Source organism: Ahaetulla prasina, chromosome 1, assembly GCF_028640845.1.
Source record: "Ahaetulla prasina isolate Xishuangbanna chromosome 1, ASM2864084v1, whole genome shotgun sequence".
Classification (NCBI taxonomy): Eukaryota; Metazoa; Chordata; class Lepidosauria; order Squamata; family Colubridae; genus Ahaetulla; species Ahaetulla prasina.
The window spans coordinates 240076220-240098710 of NC_080539.1; the positions used below are offsets into that span (position 1 = coordinate 240076220).

General features: G+C 36.6%; 1 protein-coding gene across 9 annotated transcripts in view; it reads left to right on the forward strand.

The window, feature by feature from the left end:
* NCKAP5 (NCK associated protein 5) overlaps positions 1-22491 on the forward strand; it is a 638109-nt gene that overhangs the window by 246898 nt on the left and 368720 nt on the right. For all 9 annotated transcript variants that reach the window (XR_009156463.1, XM_058194176.1, XM_058194167.1 and 6 more), the window contains one exon: positions 960-1023. Coding sequence is in view for 8 of the 9 variants with exons in the window: in XM_058194176.1 (XP_058050159.1) it covers positions 960-1023 (64 nt within the window). In the remaining variant the exon portion in view is untranslated. The remainder of the gene's footprint in view (positions 1-959; positions 1024-22491) is intronic.

Below are 22491 nucleotides of genomic sequence, written 5' to 3' on the forward strand. Positions count from 1 at the left end.
ATCTCTCCCCCTCTCCCATCTTTACTGTCCAAGAAACTAGGGATGGTCCATTTTTGTTGCTCTCCCATTCCTTTTGTGGGCTTAGCTTCTTCTTCTTCAGCCATGGTGTAGTCTGTGAATCTTCCTCGTCTCCCAAGGCATTCCCACATATCAGTTCACCTGTTGCTTACCATATCCATAAAATTTGTGGGTGCTTTTCATATAAAAAGTATTTGTCATACGCTGTGATTCACAAGTCTTTAATGATTTCTTGAAAGAGTCATTTAATCAAATTATGGAATTTGCTAGGAATCATTGCTTAATTTAGTTTAATTTATATTTTCAATTGTGAAAAGTCAGTTTTATTAGAACTGTTTTCTTTTTAACAAGAAGCTAAAACTCATTTTGAATCTTGCGACACAATTTAAAAGAAGAAATGTGTGGTCTCGCTATAGAATGCAATCTATATAAAGAAAAATCTGTTTCTTTAAACACTAGACACAACCCAGACTGATTGTGTCATTTTGCACAAGTAGTGCTGAGACCTGGCCTGCTCAATTTGTAGCAGGAAAGGACCATACAGATGAATTAAAAGTCCTCACAGGCTACAAAGAAATATCTAACATGCTATGAGCTGTTTTGGGGCTAGAAGAGGGAAGTAGCACTGAGGTTGGCAATAGTAATAAGTCTTGGAGATGCTTGTCATCACATTTTTTGGAGTAAATTTATTACTTTAAAAAAAAAAAAGGTTAGCAAGCTGCAAAATGCTGTATGTGTTTGTAGAGGCCTGGCTTAGATATCATTCAGTCCCTTAAACAAAGAATTCTGGTAGTATTAGAATTATTTAAAATATGGCCGAGGAAACAAATTGTGCTGAGGCATATGCCTGAAAAATTGTAAATTCCACAGTGATATATAAATGTTGTCCTTAATGATGAGTGCAAAACGAGCAGCTATTTATCCTTCCCTTCTTTCCATAGGGAAAAGTTGTCTGTGGCTCGGCTACAGCAAGAAGTTGCCCACAGTAAGAGTGACGGAACAATGGTAAGTTTTGGCAATCCTCCAATTTGTATTTCCAGTTGTATTGCAGTTAAACCTTCAAGCATGCTGGCTTTGATTGAGAGTAGAACCAAAATACAAATGCGGCATTTTACACCAAATGCAGTCAAAAGTTTATTAAGGTATCTCTCTCTCTCTGTTTTGTTTTTTTAAACATCAGAATGTGGGCAAGGTAAGAATCCTGGGAAAACATTATCAGTAAAAATACTGATTTTCCTTCTGATGACCAAGTGAAAAATCATAGTAATTAAGTACATAAATAGGCAATTAGAGATTGGAATTAGATACACTTGATTAGTAATTAATCACCCATTACTGGCAATTGACAAAGAAAGCCATGAAAATGCTTGAAAGATTGATTATGCTAATCCTTAGTCTTAAATCCATTCAGATTTTTTGTTGTGAGATTCATTTACAGTGCAGCATTAGAAAGCTACAGTGCAAAATTAGCATTGGTAATCACAGTATTGATTTAACAAGATTTAAATTTTTCATGAACCTTACTTGCACTTTTGTTTTATGCCCTCACTTTTTGAATGAGGTCTCCTTGCGCTGAGCTGAAGGATCATATGAAGATAAAAGCTTGATTCAGTATAATGGTAAATCAGGATTTAGCACCATCTGGAAGAACTTCTGTAAGGCTGAATGAAGCTCAAGTCTTTCATGCTTTCTTTTCTGTCTTTTTACATGGTCAGAAAGAGGATTCAGTTACTGTGATTTGTGCCTTGCCATTCTATATAAGCCAGAGAACATTCATTAAAGCAAACCAAGTTAGGTTTTGCAGTCCAATTAGTAATGTATAAGCATTTATTTTAAATTGAATTGCCTGATGTGTAGTCTATAATAAACTAGAAGTTGTAGAAACTGGGTTCTGATCATACCCTTCTTTGAGCTATGTTGTAAAAGAGATAATCCAGAGGCTTTGCTGGGTCTACAGTATCATTCATGAGACACAACACTTAATACAAACATGCCCAAAATTCTAGAGTTGATTTGTTCTAATTTGAAATTTAATGAGACCAATACTTGTTTTATATATGTATGTGCATAATTGCATATACACAGCCCTTTTTGTTCCGTGAGGATCTGGCTTCTAACAATAACAAAAAAATTAAATAAAAAAAGAGAAAAGGATAAAGAAAAAAGCAAAACCCAAACCATGTGACAGTTAAAAGCCTGGTGAAACACATGCAGTTTACAGACCTTCTAAACACTAAGATAATAGGGGATAAACATAACTTCTGAAGCATCCCTTTTTCCTGATAGATGAATGTAATACTTTTTTTATTGGCTAACATTATTTTTCTAAATACTTTTGTCTGTCCCTTTGATATATTTTGAAATTTCATATTTCATTTACAGTATCTATGTCATTTGGCACTTGTCCTATACCAGTCTATTCAGCTGAGGATAAAATTGATTGTGGAAAAAAGTATCACAAAACAAGTGGGGGAAAAAATCTAATAAAAATTGAATGGAACATGCTGCCTCTTTGTTTCCAGTATCGTAATCATAAATATGATTTCGGTATTTCAGGGACCCTTAAAGTGATGCCTATCCATAAAGCTGAATACTAATCACCATATAGTATAAATGACCAAGCTTAAATTTAATTCAGAATTAATTTCTCCTTTGAGTATAATATCTTGAGCAAAATTAGCACCAGTAGAATAACAGGTACTCCTTGATTTACAATCATGTGTTTAGCAATTGTTCAGAGTTACAACAGCACTGAAAAAAGTAACTTGCAACTGGTTCTCACACTCTCAGTTGGGGTTGCAAGACGAAGACTGCCTGTACTTCAGTATATATATCATTTTGCATTTATTTATCCCACAATAAAGCCTAAGTATTTTTCTGAGGCATAAGTTTGGATCCCACGTTTATTGTAATGGAAGAGAGCTTGTGCATCTTTGAGATACATCTGAGAAGCTATAGAAGATCTAGAGAAAGGCCCAGACACAAAGATGCACAGTTTTTGAGTGTCTCAGTTACATGTCTTCATACATGATTGAGACATCACCCTCCTCTTTCCCTACTTCACTTTGCTGTAATAGATACAGCTTTAGCAGCTGGATTTTTAATTATAACCAGTATCTTTCATAGTTCAAGCATTTATATGGCCTGTCCTCAGCAAGTCTAAGGCCACTGATGCTAATGCTTCTATTTCTTAGTTTCCAGGCAATAGTAGTTACATTTTGCTTGGTGATCAAATTTGTCCCATCAAGTGGTAAAAAGTTCAAACGCTGAATTTTCAGGTCTCAATGAATGCTTATTGTCAGAGGCATTAAGAATACTCTCTCTCCTATTCACTTATTTCTCTGCAAGAACATCACTAATAGCCCTATTGCAAATGGGAATCCAAACTACAATTCTGTTCTCTAAATTGGAAGTACTAGCTTAATCTGACAAATGCATTTAGATAGGCCTCTGTGTGTGTGTGTATGTGTGTGTGTGTGTGTGTTTGGACCAGATAGTGGCATCTTTGATTCCTGGTCTCAAGGAAAAAGGGTTCAATTTGTCCATTTTGCTGTCTTGGTATTCTGGGCAGTTTTAAAACCTCTGAAGATTTCAAGTGCCAGGGAAAAAATGGGTCTGTGAAGATCCTATCTTTGGGCATTCTGGCCCAATTCTTCATCCAGCTTATGAGATCAAAAGAGGATGATGAAGTATGTCCTGGTATGTTATACCAGATAAAGCTGATATCCTTCAACTTTACTTTTTAATTCCTTGAAAAAGGCTTTTCTAATAGGCGTGAGAAAGCCCTGATTTGATTTCTGTGGGCCTTGTTTCTCTGTGCAGCTGTCTATAGTTGGTGGTACATTAGGCCTTTAGTTCTACTTGAGATTCTTTGCAGTTATCTCATTCAGATGTGAGGATTTTCAAGAGTTTTAGTGGGTTATTTTTTTACTTTATTTCGATTCTGTAAATCTCTCTGCAGTTTTCAAGAACCGTTATAAATAAATAAAAGGGTAACAAGAATAAGAGAGGCAATAATTATTTAGTAGTTTCAAGTAACAAAACGTTCTGTTATAAAACATGATACAACAATAAATGTATTCATTATTGGTGTGGGAAAAATGTCCACTTAAATTAGGAACCAGAGGGTTTTGAGATGTATGCAACAAAAGTGTCTTTTATTGCCATGCGCAACTATACTGGTCACGGAGATCTCACCCAAGGTTGTAGAAGAGAATTTTTAGATTAAATTGTTTTGGTTTATTACTTAGAAATGATAAAGAAATGCTGCAAATCACAGTGTGAGAATCTATACTGGAATACTTCTGATAATACATTGGGATGACTGTAGGACATCACCCTTGAATTCCTCTAACACAGTTCTGGCTATAAAATGCATACAATTTGGAATTTGTCATGATTCATATTTCAGCACAAATCTTTTTTTTCCTGTTTGGTAGCCTTTGTCTAAATGAAGCATTTCAAATGTCTAGATGTATTCTTTTAATCTTTATTAACTCTTTATCATTTTTTTTGTTTGTTTATTTTTTAGGCTGTAGCATAAAATTACAGCTGTCAAGATCTTTATTTCATAAAGATTAAACCCAAATCAATTCTTCAATTAGTCTTTCAGGTTGGCATAGATTTCATGAAGGATAGGCCAGAAGTCCTTATTTTGCTGTGTTCCCTGCTGTGGGTTTAAGTGATACAAAGTGATTATCATGGCTTCTGCTCTGCATCCGTCTAATTCACACCTGCACCCTTTTGTAGAAGCACAACACTTTAACTGAATATGAGGTCCCAGTTGGTTTGGTTCTTTTCCTTTTTAAAATCCTTGAGCAGTTAGATTGATTTATGAATGTATCAGATTCTTTGTTAGCGTGTAAACTACTAATTAATTTAAAGCTCCTCTGGGAAAAATTAAAGCTCTGGTTAAGACTTTCAACAGGCTCAGATGGTGCTAATAATAGGAAAGCAAGTTATATTAATGAATTTAAGTGCGATCATTCCTATCATATCCCTTCCCCCAAACTACTCCCATATGCAGCAAAAAGCTGGACCAAACTACCGTAGAACCAACAAAGAATTAGAAGATGTAGCAACATCTTAAATCTTGAATTAAATAGTGATTGAGGCTATTTTGGTGGTGGGGGTATACTTTTATACTCTTTAAATTAATATTATAATTTATATTCTGACTATATGGTTAAGAAAAACTTTCCAATGCATGGTTTTTTATTAATAATTTTGTTCATGTTTGTTAACACTTTATTGAATTACTAATAATTTTTAGCGACAACTTTGCAGTGCATTTATACCCCTTTTAAGTCAGTGAGATTTAAATAGTTAAAAGACTTTTCAGAAGATGTGCATAATAAACTGAGTTGATTACAGTGATAAATCTGCCCTTGCCTAATGATATTCCAAATGCTGTCAGAAGAAACTCTGTATGGATTGAGAAACCTGCCCCACAATTTCTCCCCAAAGACTTTCAACTGTACAGATACCATTCTACTACAAGGTGTCCTCAACTTATGACCACAGTTGACCACAGTTGAGTCTAAAATTTCTTCCACTAAGCAAGACAGTTAAGTGAGTTTGCCTCATTTTACAACCTTTCTTGCCACAGTTGTTAAGTGAATTACTGCTGCTGTTAAATTAGTAACACAGTTTTAAGTGAATGTGGCTCCCCCATTGACTTTGCTTGTTAGAAGGTAGTGAAGGGTGATCACATGACCCTGGTCACTGCAACTATCATAGGTACATAACAGTTGCCAAGCATCTGAATTTTGATTATGTGACTGTGGGGATGCCACAATGGTTGTAAATGTGAAAAACAATTGTAAGTCACTTTTTTTTTATTGTAACGGACACTAAACAAATGATTGTAAGTCAAGGACTACCAAAAAGATCCCATTGCTTCTGAGACTTTCTGGAAGGGGCTGCCCACTAGAAGAGCCATAATGGACAATGAGATTACTATTAGTGGATGGGCTCTCATTAGAGTACACAAGTGTTGGTGATATGTTTCTAGATGAAGCTGATGCGTTCACATTTTTCTAGACTCCTGGCAATTGCTTGAATCCTGTTTTTATACTAGGCAAGATTTTTTCAAATAGTTTGCCATTGCCTCCTTTTTAGGAGTGGGATAAAGTTGGTCATCCAGTTGGCTGTATGCCTGAAGTGGGACTATAACTCCCTGTCTCCTGGTTTCTAACCTGGTGCCTTCTCCATTACACTAAACTAGCTGGCATGGTGCATTCATTCATGTTCATCTCATCTCATGATTTAGTCAGCATATTGACCTCATTACAGGTAGTCCTTGATTTAGGACCACAATTGAGAGCAGAATTCTGGTTGTCAGTCATTCAGTTGTAAGTCAAAGCACCATTTGACCAGGCCCAATTTTTCAACCGTTTTTATGGCAGTTGTTAAGCGAATTTTGTGATTGTAAGTTTGAATCCGCTTTCCCAAATGCGGCTCTTTTGCCGTTAAATGACTGATTGTTAAAAATGTGGAAATGTAATTTGATAGGGGGCAGCAAGGGATTGATTTTGTCTCAGTTCCAAATCTTACCTGGGAGAGGTCTGATTATTTCTTAGAGTAGGACTAAGAAACATTTTTAGGACCATCAGGAAAATCGAAGCATCCTGAAAAAAGGAGTCACAAACCCATCTCCATATTATTTCCAAAATAACTGTATGGATGCAACTATATTGTCACTAGAAATGAAGCTTCTTTACCTTAATAAATTTTCTTAGATGTAGATGTCCAATTAAATTATATTAGAAATTATGCTAGAAGTTTAATTTAAAAACAAACAAACCCACTCCCTTTTAACCACATGAGTGGGAAGAACAGGCCCTTACTTTTTACTAGGATATCTTTGCTAAGTTGTTGTCTTCCATAAGGCTCCATTTCTTTTGGCTTGGGCAGGAAGGGTCTGTAGATTGCTCTTCACCAAGATTACAAGTATTATACAGTTACATAATCGTGGCTAGGAAATGATAAGATTTGATTAGGCCTGTAAGGGGTAAGCAAGCTGACATTCATACTTTGGAAGAAAGGACAAAAATGTTGTGACTTTATATTTTTTTATAATTGGGGGGGGGGAAACACAACTAAGCGTGTATTGTGGCACTCTTCCCTCCATCCCCCTGCCTTGCTCATTTAAATGTCTCTTATGTCATTAATGTTGCTCCATTAATCACCTGGCAAAGGAGTGACCCAGGTTCTGCAGAGATGGCTGTGTGAGAGAGCCAGCACATCCTCTGGGCCTTTATTGGGGGTGTAGGAGTCACATGCATGTTTTTGAAAGAGCTGTTTTATACATGGAAGCATAATGTTCCTCTTTCAGCTTAGAAGGTTTTGCTTTTTTTTTTTTAAATCACAGAAGGGATAAATCTGTGCAATTGCCTAAGGCAGTTAGAAATCCTTTCATGCTTCAACGTTGGGGTTATTTGGAAATACATGTTGCTTAACAGCAAACGAAGTGTTAAAAAATGAGATGCAAGGGCTAACTTATCTTTCCTTCCTTCCTTGAAAAGAGGTGGGTCCTGTATTTTAATGTATTTGAATTTGTTTCCAGTAATTTTGGTATTAATAATAAACAGCAACATCTTAACCATGGCCTATTATTTCTCTTAGGTTTTTTTTTTTGTGATTTTATTTTTCCTCTTGTCAGTCTGCATGTGGATATAAGAACTGCATGTGAAATTTAATGTGGATGCATGATATGTGGGTTCGTTACTGGAGATTCTGAAAATCATTATGGTTTTAAGTCAACTTTGTTCCTTAAAAGCCTCGCTGCTCCATTTAGAGAAATGTCATCATAATTTCCACAAATGTCCTGATGAGCAAGCTCATAACTAAATTTTCATGTTACAAAATACTACTTGAATTGGGGGGGGGGGGATATTGTACAAATTTAAATGTAAAAAAATGTGGAATTTTACCAGGACTTAACTTGTAAGAATTTTATGTTGTACCATTAACTGTGATCAAAAAGGAAAAAAATATTTCCATGTACTACTACAATACTCCAAACGAACATTGTTTATTTCTTTTGGATAAATAATCCGTAGGAGAATAGGCTGAATTGGAAGGCAGAATTAAATGTGTCATTGGTTTAGAGTCTTTGCATTCCCACAAAGGACCCAAGTTTAGCCCCCTGTGAATTCTGTTGACCCTTGTTTGTTTGTTTGTTTATTAATTTTTTATGCCACCCATCACCCATACGAAGTGACTCTGGGCACCAGTTTAGCTTTGACTATCCGTTGACCAAATTTTTGTGTATAGGTAAAAATAATAAACTCTTATGGAATGTTAGACTTGCTGATGTTCAGAATCAAACTATTTCTGAGTAGGATTTGCTATTAAATTATTTAAGTTCCAATCATGCACTTAAATGAGTCTTCCCGTTCTTGACTCATTTAGTCCAAATCTTCCAAACTGCTGTTTTGAAGAACAGTTCTAAAAGTTCTGATATTTATCTGCAACCTGCCTTTTTCATTCAGAAGGCTGGAATCAGAACAGCATCTATGATTCATTTTCCTTGGAAAGCTTGCTACTTAAAGTCAATTTATAATTTACCTAATTTCCCTTCTAATGCGTTTATATCTTTATTTAGATTTCTGCCTCCTGCTGGCCACCTCAGGTTTTTTTAATTATAGATTGTACTTTGCTGTAATATCCTAGGCTTGTATTTATATTTTACTTTCTAGGTAGCAGTAATATCCATGATGTTTATTAGAAGTTAGCTTTCTTCTGTAATTTAGAATTTTATCTGAAATACTGAAAGCCCTCTTATTTGCAAAATCCTGATTAAAGGTTTTCCATCCTAGAACATAACCCTTTAGTTACATTCTAACTTCTAGTTAGTTTCTATGTGGACAGATTATCCTGTAGAAAATCTGTTTGATAAAAATTGACATTAATTTGTTGACACATAATATTTCTAATTCTGTTTTCTCAAATTTGGGACCTTCAATATGGGTAGGTTCCACATCTTAGAATTAACCAATCATCATGACTGTTGGTAAGAATTCTGGAAGTTGAAGCCCACATATCTCCATACTTTTTACCTTAAACTGTCTACCATGGACCTTTCATGTTTCTTGAGAGGTCCCTAAGGGGGCGTGCATAAGCGCACCAGTGTGCCTACCATCCCTGTTCTACTGTCCCCATTTATATGTAATAATTCTATATGTTTATATTTTGCCTATTTATATCCTTTTATTTGTGCCATTTTTTTCATGTGTCCATGTCTATACTGTTACTTGTTTCTTGTTGACAAATAAATAAATATATAAATATTTGGAGGTTGTTTAAACTGGCTGTTATTTTTTCTATCCTTGATATCTATCATTGTTAAGGCTTCATTCTTGGATTTAGAAACTACAGACTTCTTGCTTTGACTCAGGATGGTTAAATAAATGGATTATTGCAGAGAAGTAGGAAGTCATACACAAAATAAATTCCCCTTCTTGTAGTTCACCTAGACTCATTATGTATGTATTATGTATGTATGCATGTATGTATGTATGTATGTATCCATCCATCCATCCATCCATCCATCCATCCATCATCTATCTGAGGGAATGAGTGGTTAAAAATATGTATAATTAAAAAGTTTGTGTGTGTACTGTATGTATGTGTGTGTGTGTGTGTGTGTGTATATATATATTCCTATTTTTTTGAGTCAAAGGCCATATGGTCAGTCATTTCCCAACCTTGAAACATTCTGCTGTTTTATATATTATTTTTATGTAATAAATAACAATAAAGCATAATATGTTATAGCAGCCCAAAGTTACATGTGCAAACGGCTAGGGAGGAAGCCGTCTTTCCTTACCTACCCACATTTTTTATAGCTGTGGCTGCTTTCTGGGAATTTGCTTTCCTTCTGAGGTAAAAACCTGTCAATAATTTAGTATCACAATATGACTGGGAGATGTATGTCTGCAGCCCTGAAAACAATGCTACACATTTTAGTATGATTTACTGCGCTGCAACTGTTCCAAAGTCTGCACCATCCTTCGCATGTAGAATGAGGACGTAATTCAGTATAGCCATTGTAGATCAGATAGTCTTTAAAAGATTGAACAGCTGTCCGGAAAATACTAAATACATCCCTCCAGTGGCTGTCCTTCATTTCACTCAATGTATGACCTATAGGGCTTCAGTTAGTAATGGTTTCTTTGCTTGGGAGTCCACACTGGTTAAGGGTTGGTGACATCTTACACGGTGTGAGTTTATGTTTCTTGCAGCTAAAACTAGTTATTGGTATTTCAAAATTAGTTGGAGAAAATATTTTTCTGTGATCAATGATGGGGGGAAAAGTGATTCATAGTACACATGAAGGAAGCAGATCAAGCCCTAATATTTATGGCAACTAGTGTTATAAAGGAAGCATTATTGTGATGGAATGTTTTCCCAGGTGGGAGGGAGTACATTCCAGAGGAGCAAGAGACAGCACAGTTTAGATAGTTCGTGAAGGAGAAAGAGAGTGAAGACAGCTCCCCTTAATAGTTCCCAGGGTTTATGTTTCATAGTAAAGTAGTCTGTTTTAGTTCGGCAAGATTTCTGTCTGTAGGTGAGGAACACTAAAGGAAACTGCTTAGATAATCTCAACTTGTCTCTGTTGGTTTTTGGAACCTGAAAATTAAAGTATGCTTGTACAGTTCTAAAGTATCTTTTTATTCTTGATGAATGTATTTTATTCTCTTTATGTATACTGAGAGCATATACACCAAACACAAATTCCTTGTGTGCCCAATCACACTTGGCCAATAAATAATTCTATTCTATTCTATATGCTGGATTAGATGCAGATTTAAATCACATTTTTGGCCATTGCAATCCATGGAACCTGTGACATTTTACCCTACAAAATATATAATACCTGGTGAATAGTTATAACTCTACCCTGTTCATAGTAAACAATATAATATGCAGGAGTTCTTGTGTCTTGACCTATAGTCTGGAGAACCTGTAGCGGAAATTTTGAGTAGTTCGGAGAACCGGTAGTAAAAATTCTGACTAGCCCCACCCCCATCTGTTCTCTGCCTCCCAAGTCCCAGCTGATTGGGAGGAAATGGGGATTTTGCAGTATCCTTCCCCTGCCATGCCCACCAAGCCATGCCACACCCACCAAGCCATACCCACAGAACCAGTAGTAAAAAAATTTGAAACCCACCACTGGAGTATAGGAAGCATTCATCTTATCCCTGCATATAGGACTAGGCCAGTTTAGTCTAGTGATGAAGGCACCAGTTTAGAAACCCAGGAGACAGTGAGTTCTCCTCCTGCCTTAGCCATGAAAACCAGCTGGGTGACTTTGAATGAGTCATTCTCTCATCCTAAAGTCCAACTCAACTCACAGGGTTGTTGTGGGGAAATTAGGAGGAGTATTAGGTATGTTTACCACCTTGAGTTACTTGTAAAAATAATAAAGGCAAGAAACAAATAAATTAAAAACAAACAATAAGTACAATCTAGATATTGAGATGAATTGATTATGAGGATAACTGCAATTTTGATAGTTTAAAAAAAACTTTCATTACAATATCGGGGAGGGTTTAAAAAAAACAGAATTGGTGCCCAATGTTATGTGTGTTTTATTCAGGAACCTTGAAACAAAATGTGTGTTTTAGTTCATTTTTTTCTGTTTTGTGGTTAATGGTTTCTTTACGTTTAGTACAATTATTTCCTGTTGTAAAAGTTTTTAAGTAAGCCAGTTTTCTAAAAGTTACTGAAAATGCTATTTAGGGAGACAAGTACATTTGGTTGTCACCTCCTTTTCCAGTAATCAGTTTAATTTCCAAGTTAATTTGAGATTAATTGTAACACTCTTTGTAGCAAAGAAAGCAAAATAGGTCCATATCTGAATGATATTGCTTCTCCTTTCCTGCCAGAAGAGGGAGCTGTATACATTTAAAATAGTTCCAATTACTAAAGTTCAGTTCAAGTAAAATATCAGTCATGTTGAGGTGTTTTTCTTCCTGTGGTGGTGAGAAGACTTTTTGAGTTTTCTGGATGTCTGAGTTGAAAATGCAATAAGACTCCAACAACCCTTACACTGTTGTTTAAATCTTGTGGAAGTAATCCCAGTTTACCTGGAGAATGAAAATTAAGCTCTGAAATGTACTTCTCACCTTTACCATTAACTTCTTTAAAATGCTGAATTTGATATTTATCAGTGTTAAAACTTGGGGTAATCTGATTACAATTTTAGTGCTGCAGGCTGGAGGTAATTCGATTTGGAGAAAATTCAAAGAATGTGCTTATGCTTGAGTAAATGCAGGTCAACCTTTGCACCCATCTTCTGAAATTTATTAAATTAGCAAATATATTGTTGGTCTTGCGATGTGGGACAAATAAAGTAAGTAAGATCTAGGGATAGTAAAATAGAGTATTTCCAGAAATGCAGCATGCAAGGTTAAATTTAAAAAATAGCCCGGGAGTTCTTTGACATTTGCACATTAGATAACCCATGCAGAAGATGATCAAGGAAAAGTTGGGGGAGTTGTGTACAATCCTTTGGGTATATTTAATATCAGAGAAGCCGTTCCCTCTAGGGTGGAACAAATCCCATTTTATGGCTAGGAACAGAATATAGTGCCTTGGGCAATTCTTCGGTAGCTAATAGATATGAAGCCCATCGACACTAATAATACTGAATTGTGGCTACTTTAATTTTAAAAGGTTAAGCTCAGCAGTTCAGAGCCCTCTCATATCCCCAGAGGCAAGAATATGTGTTGGAATTGTGTATAACTCCAGAGATGAACCCAAAAAGAAATGCTATTTGCTGTCAACTTGAGCAAAAAAGAGTAAATTTGGAGACCTACTTTTGTAGGATACATAGGAAGCAAGTTGGCCCAAAAAATCTATATTAATTATGAACACAATTGTTGCGTGGAGAGAAAAAGACAAGCATCATGGAAAAAGTTTCCATACCCAACTGTATGAAAAGTAGTTATTTCTGTTCTTGCGTAATGACCACAGTGTATATAAATTATATGGGGTTATTTTCTATTTTACCAAATTATATATCATTTAGTTAGATTACTTTGTAGTTATTTAATTATGTGCCCAGTTAAATTTAGGAATATTTCATCTTTTATTTCCTTAGAACCATAGGACCTTGGGGAGCTGAATAACCCTTATTCATTTAAGTGTTTCTATTCATTTCTTGTTCTAAAGCAGTCTTGTATATTCCAGTCACCCCTAAGTTAAAGTATAAGAATTTGTGACCCCCTTGTCCTTCTGTAATATATACAAAAATGCACATTGTTTCTTATGAATTCAGAAAGTGCATTGAAATAATACAGGCTTGTAGATTCTCCACAATGCTGCTTAAGAAAAACTTCATTAATTCAATTACACTAATATATGACCCAGAAATAATTCATATTGTAAAGATGCCCAAGATTTTTTTTGTAAACTGAAGCAAATTATTCTGATGGATAATTTTATATCCGTGGACCTGATTTATTTCAATATGAAGGGAAGGAAGGAAGGAGGAAAAAAAGGAAGGAAGGAAGGAAGGAAGGAAAGAAGGAAGGAAGGAAGGAGTTAAGCAGCCTGTATTCATAGTTATAGATTTGCTCACAGATAACTCTCTTATTATCCTTCTGACTAATTTTGGTAAAGTAGCTTTAATTAAAACCCAAACCAAAAGGATGCTATGTTGCAAGCACAACCTTCTGGAATAATTTTTCTTTTAAAGAACACCAATGGAATTTATCCTCATAGGCATTTTGAAAATAAAAATCACAGTTGGCAGCAAACTAGCCCTTTATTAAAGATTTATTCTCAATGTCAGAGCACAGACAAAAGAAAAAAAATGGATTGTAAATGATCAAGCGGACAATGGTGCAAGAGAAGTGAAGGTGGAAGAAGAATTCAGCATTGTCCTCCCACCTGCTAAATCTTCTGTAGATGCCTTTCCATCTGGTCCTCTGTTAGCAAGCATGAACTATGCAAGAGAACCCCTCTGCTGAGCTTTTAATAATTTGTAAATCTACACTGCTTATATGGGATGCGGTGGCTCAGTGACTAAGATGCTGAGCTTGTTGATCAAAAGGTTGGCAGTTCAGGGGTTCGAATTCCTAGTGCTGCATAACGGGTGAACTCCCGTTACTTGTCCCAGCTTCTGCCAACCTAGCAGTTCGAAAGCACATAAAAAATGCAAGTAGAAAAATAGGGATCACCTTTGGTGGGAAGGTAATAGCATTCCCTGCGCCTTTGGCATTTAATCATGCCGGCCACATGACAAAGATGTCTTTGGACAGCGCTGGCTCTTCAGCTTTGAAACGGAGATGAGCACCGCCCCCTAGAGTCGGGAATGACTAGTACATATGTGCGAGGGAAACCTTTACCTTTATAGACTGCTTTACATATCTGTATGTCTAGAAGTTGAGTCATGGCAACTGGGCTTCTTTTCTTTTTTGATTTGAAACCTTTCACAGCTTATCCAAGTAGTTTCTTCAATCTTCTTCTCCAGTTGCCATGACTTAACTTCCAGACAACTCCACCTCGATGATTGAGAATCTTCATGGAAGTTTGTAAGTATTTAAGTTTATAAAAAGAAGGAACAGGTTTTTAGAGTAGAAAAGCAGTGGAGCAGACAGTAAATTAGGGGTGTCCAACTTTTCTTAGCATTGCATTTAATATCAAATTGCATGACAGATCAGAAAGTGGATGGTAACATCTCAAGTTGTAAATGCTACGTAAATGATATTAATGTGAGCTCACCCCATAAGGTTTCCTTACTCTCAGTATTATAATTACACTTTTCTGTAAACTTTAAGAGGATTTTGAGATAGAGGCTCAAGACAGATTTTTCTTCTTTGTTTCTTCCCTTTCTAAAGTAAAAGTTTTTACATTCAGAAAAAAAAATCACATGTAACATAGTCTTAGGGACTTATCCAGGCAGTTCCATGATTGTATGGAAGAAAGAAAAAAGTAGTACTATCTGGAGCTGGCTGTGATGATAATGATGATAATGATGATGCCAACATACCATCAAGTCATTGTCAACTTTTAGAAACCCCATAGATAGATTTTCTCCATAAGAGTCTGGGCCTGACCTGGTCTTTTAGCTCTTCCAATATTGCCCTCATTGTTACTGCAACTAAATCTATCCAACTTGCAGTTGGTCATCTTTTTTTCTTCCCTTTCACATTTCCCAACGTTAGAACATTTTTATATACTGTAGAGCCTTAAAAAAGAGAAGGCCAAGGTCCATAGCTATTACAAATGGCAAAAACATCTGTAATAACAGTAGTTTGTGGTTTTATCAAATAAAAAAAGAGTAATAAAAATTGCTCTAGGTTTTAGTTTGAATCACTGTTATAATTAATAGTTTTATTAACATTATTAATAGTAATGATTTTATGGCTCCATATTATGATGATTTTATTATGATTTTATCTTCATTTAATATATTATCTCCTTTATCGTATTGTGTATGCAATACGATATAGGAGATAATATATTTTTAAAAAGCCATAATAAAATCGCACACATACACGTGTACATACATACATACATACATACATACATAGATATATATACATAGATATATATCCCTGAAATAAGTGCTTGGCCTTATTGCCATGAGCTCAAAAATCTGATTGGGCTTATTATCAGGGAATGTCTTATTTTGGGGGAAACAAGGTAAGTAGGTAGGTAGGTAGAACATTTTCCAGAGAGTTAGGTCTTTGAATAATGTCTTCATTATTCATAATTTAGTAACATATTTTCACATTTTATATTTACATATCATAGTAACATAATTTGAGCCTGATCTTTTGTGCTTTGAGAACTCTATTGATTTGCTTGATGATCCATTAGTTTATTTTCTTGACTGTCCACAGTGTTCTCAGGAGTGTTCTCCAACACCAAAGTTCAAAAGCATCAATGCTTTTTCTATATTATTTTTTATAGTCCAAATTTCATTTCTGTAGAATGTCCTAGGAATACCATGGCTTGCATGATTCTGATCTTTATAGTATAGAGGTACTGTGGCATTGAATATCTTTTCCAAGCCCTTCCATGGCCCTTCTATCAAGTGCCAGTCCACTTTTTATTTCTTGACTGATTATTCCTTTATTTTTGATGGCCGAAGGCAGAAGCTATCCATCACTTCAATATCTCCATTGTCAATCTACTTCTCTATTATTCTGTGTGACATTGACTGTAATAATGAAGACTGAGAAAAATAAAAAGTATGATAGTTGAAAAGTCAATTCCTTTTTTACCTGTTCAATACATTATTATCATCTTGAAAGTTTTTCATAATAAGAGCATCCAATTCTGTTAAAATGCATGTGGAGGGCAGTTTTTTCCCCCTTAAATAACGCCAGCTCTATAGTATTATCTGAATTCATTTTGCTAGATAATGAAGCACTGTTACTCACAAAAAATACAAACGTAGCTCAAAGAGATGATCATTTCTGTAAGTGCTTTTGACCATTAAAGTCTTTTTCTATCACCCCTTAACTTTTAAGCATTTTAGAAAGAATACAGGGTGGTAGTGAATTTTATTCTACTAACAAAAGGACAAATAAAATCACCGAATTTCTTCATCTACTCTATTCAATGAGATTTATCTCTAAACTTACTGAATGCTTTTGGCTTGCCCAGCCATCTTCCCGTACAAAAGGGTAGGGTCTGTTAGATTTTCTACCCCAGGCTATTGGTGAACCCGATGGGTTCCTGAAACAGTTTGAGGTGTTCCTTGAAGATTTGATGGGTAGCTCAGCTGATGTCTTATATATATAAAATAAAAGTTTTATCTGTAAACTTCCCAGAGACATGCAAGTGTGATGTGCGGTATAGAAATTAAGTAAATAAATAACTCTGCTCTTCATAGGACTGACTGTCCTTGAGGACTACTTAGGAGCTACAGCTATCCAGAATGGCATTAGTGTGGGCACTGTTGACTATGCCATACTATGTCCATGTTCCCTTCTGCTCCATCATCTTCCCTGGTTACTGATTGGCTTCTGGGTATAATTCAGAGTGCTAGTTTATCACCTATACAGCCATTCCTGTCACGGGGCCTGGCTATTTGAGGGGCTGCCTGTTTCTGGTTGTTGCTGTCCATCGGATGCGATTAGGCAAATGGGTGTAATTCGGATCCTATTGATTGGAGCCCAAAAGGCGCATTTTCTTCATTGTGGTATCTAGCCTCTAGAATAATATCCCCCCAGAGATCAGGATGGCTCCCAGAAATCAGAATGGTTTGTGATTGTCTTCAGAAACTATTAAAACCTGGCTACGATATTCTTCCAGGTTTTAGGGCAGGATAAACATTGGATGAGGGCTTTTGGGTTGATATGTTTGTCTTTGACCCACTCATGATCTTTTTCTGTCTTTTGTCTTTACTTTGTAGCTATTAAGTTGTCCAGAGTTGCTGGGAATCAGGTAGCCTGTCAATAAAAAATAAATAGCAAGAAGAACCTAAAAGACAAAGTTGTAAAGTTTTATTTCAAATTACTGCTTGAAAGTCTTTCATGCATTCAAAGAGAATATGAAAGTATTCATGTGCAGCCTATCTTTTCTTTCAATAACATTACCACAACAGATGGGACTAAGTGAGCTAACTTGTAAGATTAGGTCATTCAAGCATCATGAAAATGAACTGGATTGGATGCAATATTAGTGTGAAACGTAAAAGATTTGTCAGTTTGCATTAAGTGCATGTTTTCTTGTGCAAAGTACATGCAGATACCTGTGTAATTCCATCAGAACTGAAATTAAAGAAATTCAGTGCATTTGATTTAGATAATGTACAAGCTTGCACTAGAAGAATGTATAACTTGACAGTTGGTATGTCTCTCTACATCACTTTATTCAGTGTTCTCATGTGATTGGCATCTCCAGATACTACTTTAATTGAAATCAGAAATGCTGTTTGTGAATACACTTGAAAATATATACAGAGAGATGAAAGAAAATACTCCGAAGTCCCTTGTTTAATCTGTTTCCTCTTCATTCAAACCATTTTTTTGACATGTATAAGAATAAAATACTCCTCTGTATAGCCATCCCAGTAGGAATACTTCCATCCATTTTCTCCCTGATATTGCAGAGGACTAGAACTGCATGACACAATTCCAAAACTTGTAGATAATTTTAATGCTTCCTCCTAAAATACAGCATAGTTTTTCCAGAGGAAATGTTCCTTAGAAAAATATCTGGATGACTGTTTGCACTAGTATAATACCAAAAGAATGACATCTTATAAAGATGCACAATCCATTCCTAGTTTATTATAGATAAAACTTACTTATTGGTGTTGGATATCACTAAATCCTTTTTTAAAGCTTCTACCAAATCATGTGGGTTATTTTATTAATCTTACAGCTAATTGCTTTAATTTTTGCCACCCAGAAACGTTGGTTCTGAGGTGTGCGGTTATACAACCGCTTATATATTTGGATAAATAAAAAATGAAATAATAAATATGTTAAGATATTTAATTTGACAGTTGGAACAGTAAAGAATATAATGGACCAGAAAATACAGTTGTAGTTGATTGATTGGAGACACCGGGCTCCTACATGAGGCAATCTACATTATAATTGGTTGTTGAGTGAAAAGGGGAAATTTCCCTTTTCCCCCACCATTTTTCTTCTGTGTGCTCTGTGTGCTGTTTTATTATTTACCTGACGATTTACCTCATGATGTAGTGATGTGCCAATCTTGTTTGCTGTAAATACAGATTTTAAATATATTTATTTATATAAAACTACAAGTGTGTGTCAGCATCTCTGACTTCATTTGGACACCTGTTGCGCAGTTCCCTAACAAACTAATATTTTTAAGTTTTATTTATTTTCTGCTTCTCCCATAGAGATTACATTGATTTATTTTCCAGTGACTAGTCTTTAAAAAATGGGCCTGCTTTTGAACCAGGTTGTAGTTTTGATGGTCTAGAAATCTTCTCATAATTACGTCTTACACAGTCAGTGAATTTATATCCATAAAAATATGACTCTTTTTCTAGGCATACACTTATGCTTTTCATTGTTGTTAGTTGTGAAGTCATGTCTGACCCATCACGACCCCATGGACAACGTTCCTGCAGGCCTTCCTGTCCTCTACCATCCTCTGGAGTCCATTTAAGCTCATGCTGACTGCTTCAGTGACTCCATCCAGCCCCCTCATTCTCTGTCGTCCCCTTCTTCTTTTGCCCTCAATCTTTCCCAGCATTAGGCTCTTCTCCAGTGAGTCCTTCCTTCTCATTAGGTGGCCAAAGTATTTCAATTTCATCTTCAGGATCTGGCCTTCTAAAGAGCAGTCAGGGTTGATCTCCTCTAGGACTGACTTGTTTGTTTGCCTTGCAGTCCAAGGGACTCACAGGAATCTTCTCCAGCAACAGAGTTCAAAGGCCTCAATTCTTTGGCACTCAGCCTTCCAACTTACGGTCCAACTTTCACAACTGGGAAAACCATAACCTTTCAGTGGATATTGATTTCCAGTTGTGTTTTGGAATAGAACAAATTTAATTCATTCTAAACATTCCACTCAGGTATTCCTCCAAGCCTATTAGGAAAATTAATATAGAGGAGTATCATTTACGTTACGTTCTACATATATATATAGGTCTTTGGTTATTCGGGTTTTCTCCCGCGTAAAATTGGAAGTGTCTTGGCGACGTTTCGACGAAGTCTCATTCGTCATCTTCAGGCTTCAGCTTCGTGCTTCTGGGAGCAATGTGTGATTTCAGCTGTTTGTTCCTTTTTAACTGCTAGTGAATAACCAAAGACCTACATACAAACACCCGCGAAAACCTCAGAAAACAAATATATATATATATGTGTGTGTGTGTGTGTGTGTGTGTATAAAAGGTAGCATAAAAATATAATCACCATCATCTTCACCATCACGATCTGAAGGCAGAGATTCTATGCAAGATTTAGCTATGAGGGCACTATATGGCTTTATATCTGAATGAGTCTGCAGATGGAAGGCATCTGCCAGTTGAATTGGTTGCCTGATTCCCACTTTTCCTGCACCATAGCACCACAGATCTACTTATTGGGAGATTCTTCAAATCAGACTTGAAGGGAATATACTGTAGAAGCTTAAAAAAGAGAAGGCCAAGGTCCATAGCTATTACAAATGGCAAAAACATCTGTAATAACAGTAGTTTGTGGTTTAATCAAATAAAAAAGAGTAATAAAAATTGCTCTAGGTTTTAGTTTGATTCACTGTTATAATTAATAGTTTTATTAAAATTATTAATAGTAATTTTATGGCTCCATATTATGATGATTTTATGATGATTTTATCTTCATTTAATATATTATCTCTTTTATCGTATTGTGTATACAATACGATATAGGAGATAATATTCATGTGTATGTGTGTGTGTGTATATATATATATATGTTTTCTGAGGTTTTCGCGGGTGTTTGTATGTAGGTCTTTGGTTATTTGGGTTTTCTCCCGCGTAAAATTGGAAGTGTCTTGGCGACGTTTCGACGAAGTCTCATTCGTCATCTTCAGGCTTCAGCTTCGTGCTTCTGGGAGCAATGTGTGATTGCAGCTGTTTCTTCCTTTTTAACTGCTAGTGGGGGTTTGAACTGATTGGGTGGGAGCTTGGCTGTGCTCTGATTGGCTGGGGTTTTTTGTGCTCTGATTGGCTGGGGGTGTGTCCTGTTTGGGTGGGGGCTTGGTTGTGCTCAGATTAGTCTGAGTTGCAGGGGGATTTGAGCTGGTGAGCTGCATTGCTGTTATTTGGCTTTGTGTTCGTGGTCGTGCTACATCTTCATAGTGGGTGTCAGTCTGCTGCATGTATGGATTGGAGGGGTTTGAAATGGCTGATGTTGCAGCTGTGGTCTCGCTTCTGGTCCTTGGTCGTGCTTCCTGATCAGTGTGGGTTTGGGTCTGCTTTCTGGGTGGATGTGCGGTGGTGACATCCTGTGTGGACCTCGTGAGTGTGGGTCTGGTGTCATTCCTCGTGTTAGGGACTCGTTTGTCAATAAGTGCGGATTTCCAAATGGCTGGTAGGCGGGAGGTGTCATCTCATTTGTTCATGCTGTGTGGGCGTTTTTCTATCTCGATGGCTTCTCTGATTATTCTGTTGTTAAAGTGTTCAGTTTTGGCGATAGTTCTGGTCTTTTTAAAGTCAATATCGTGTCCTGTGGCTTTAAGGTGTTGGACCAGGGAAGAAGTTGGTTCCTCTTTTTTGACTGAGTTCTTGTGTTCTTCAATGCGTGCACTTATTCTTCTGTTGGTTTGTCCAATGTATGTGGTAGGGCAGGTGGGGCATGGGATTTCATATACTCCTTGATTTTCTAACTCAATTTTGTCTTTGGGGTTTCTTAGGATGGTGGATATTTTTTGGTTTGTGCAGAATGCTGTCTTGATGTTGTGTTTGTGGAGAATCTTGCTGATTCTGTCTGTGGTGCCTTTTATATATGGGAGGAGGGCTGTGCTGTTTTCTTGTTCTTGTTTAGTGGGGGGTTCTTTTTGGATTAGTTTGGTAATCTTATTTCTCTGGAATCCATTGGATGTTAGTACATTAGTGAGAGTGTCTAGTTCGGTTTTTAGGTGTTGTTCGTCAGCTAAGCGTTTTGTTCTGGAGATAAGTGTCTTGGCTACAGAATTGATCTGTGCTGGGTGGTGGTGTGAGAGTGCGTGCAGATAACGGTTTGTGTGTGTTTTCTTCTGGTAGATGGTGTGTCCTAGGGAGCCATTGGGTTTCCTGTAGACTAAGACATCTAGGAAGGGAAGTTGGTTGTTAACTTCTGTTTCCATGGTGAACTGTATTTTGGGGTGTAGGCTATTGAGGTGTGTGAGGAAGTTGTCAAGTTTTTCTTTCCCGTGTGGCCAGATTATGAAGGTGTCGTCTACGTATCTGAGCCAGAGTTTGGGTTTGTGATCATATTTTTCTAGAGCTTGGGTTTCAAAATGTTTCATGTAGAGGTTGGCAATGACAGGTGAGAGGGGTGATCCCTTCTATTTGTTTGTATTTTTGTCCATTATAGATGAAGTATGTGTTGGATAGGCAGTGGTTGGTCAGATCTAGGATGTGCTTGGGGGGGTTATATCTTCAGGCTGCTTTCCCAGAAGCATGAAGCTGAAGCCTGAAAATGATGAATGGGACTTCGTCGAAACGTCACAAAGACACTTCCAATTTTACATGGGAGAAAACCCAAATAACCAAAGACGTGTGTGTGTGTGTGTGTGTGTGTGTGTGTGTGTAGGTCTTTGGTTGTTTGGGTTTTCTCCTGCGTAAAATTGGAAGTGTCTTGGTGACGTTTCGACGAAATCTCATTCGTCATCTTCAGGCTTCAGCTTCGTGCTTCTGGGAGCAATGTGTGATTGCAGCTGTTTCTTCCTTTTTAACTGCTAGTGGGGGTTTGAACTGATTGGGTGGGAGCTTGGCTGTGCTCTGATTGGATGGGGGTTGTTTTGTGCTCTGATTGGCTGGGGGTGTGTCCTGTTTGGGTGGGGGCTTGGTTGTGCTCAGAT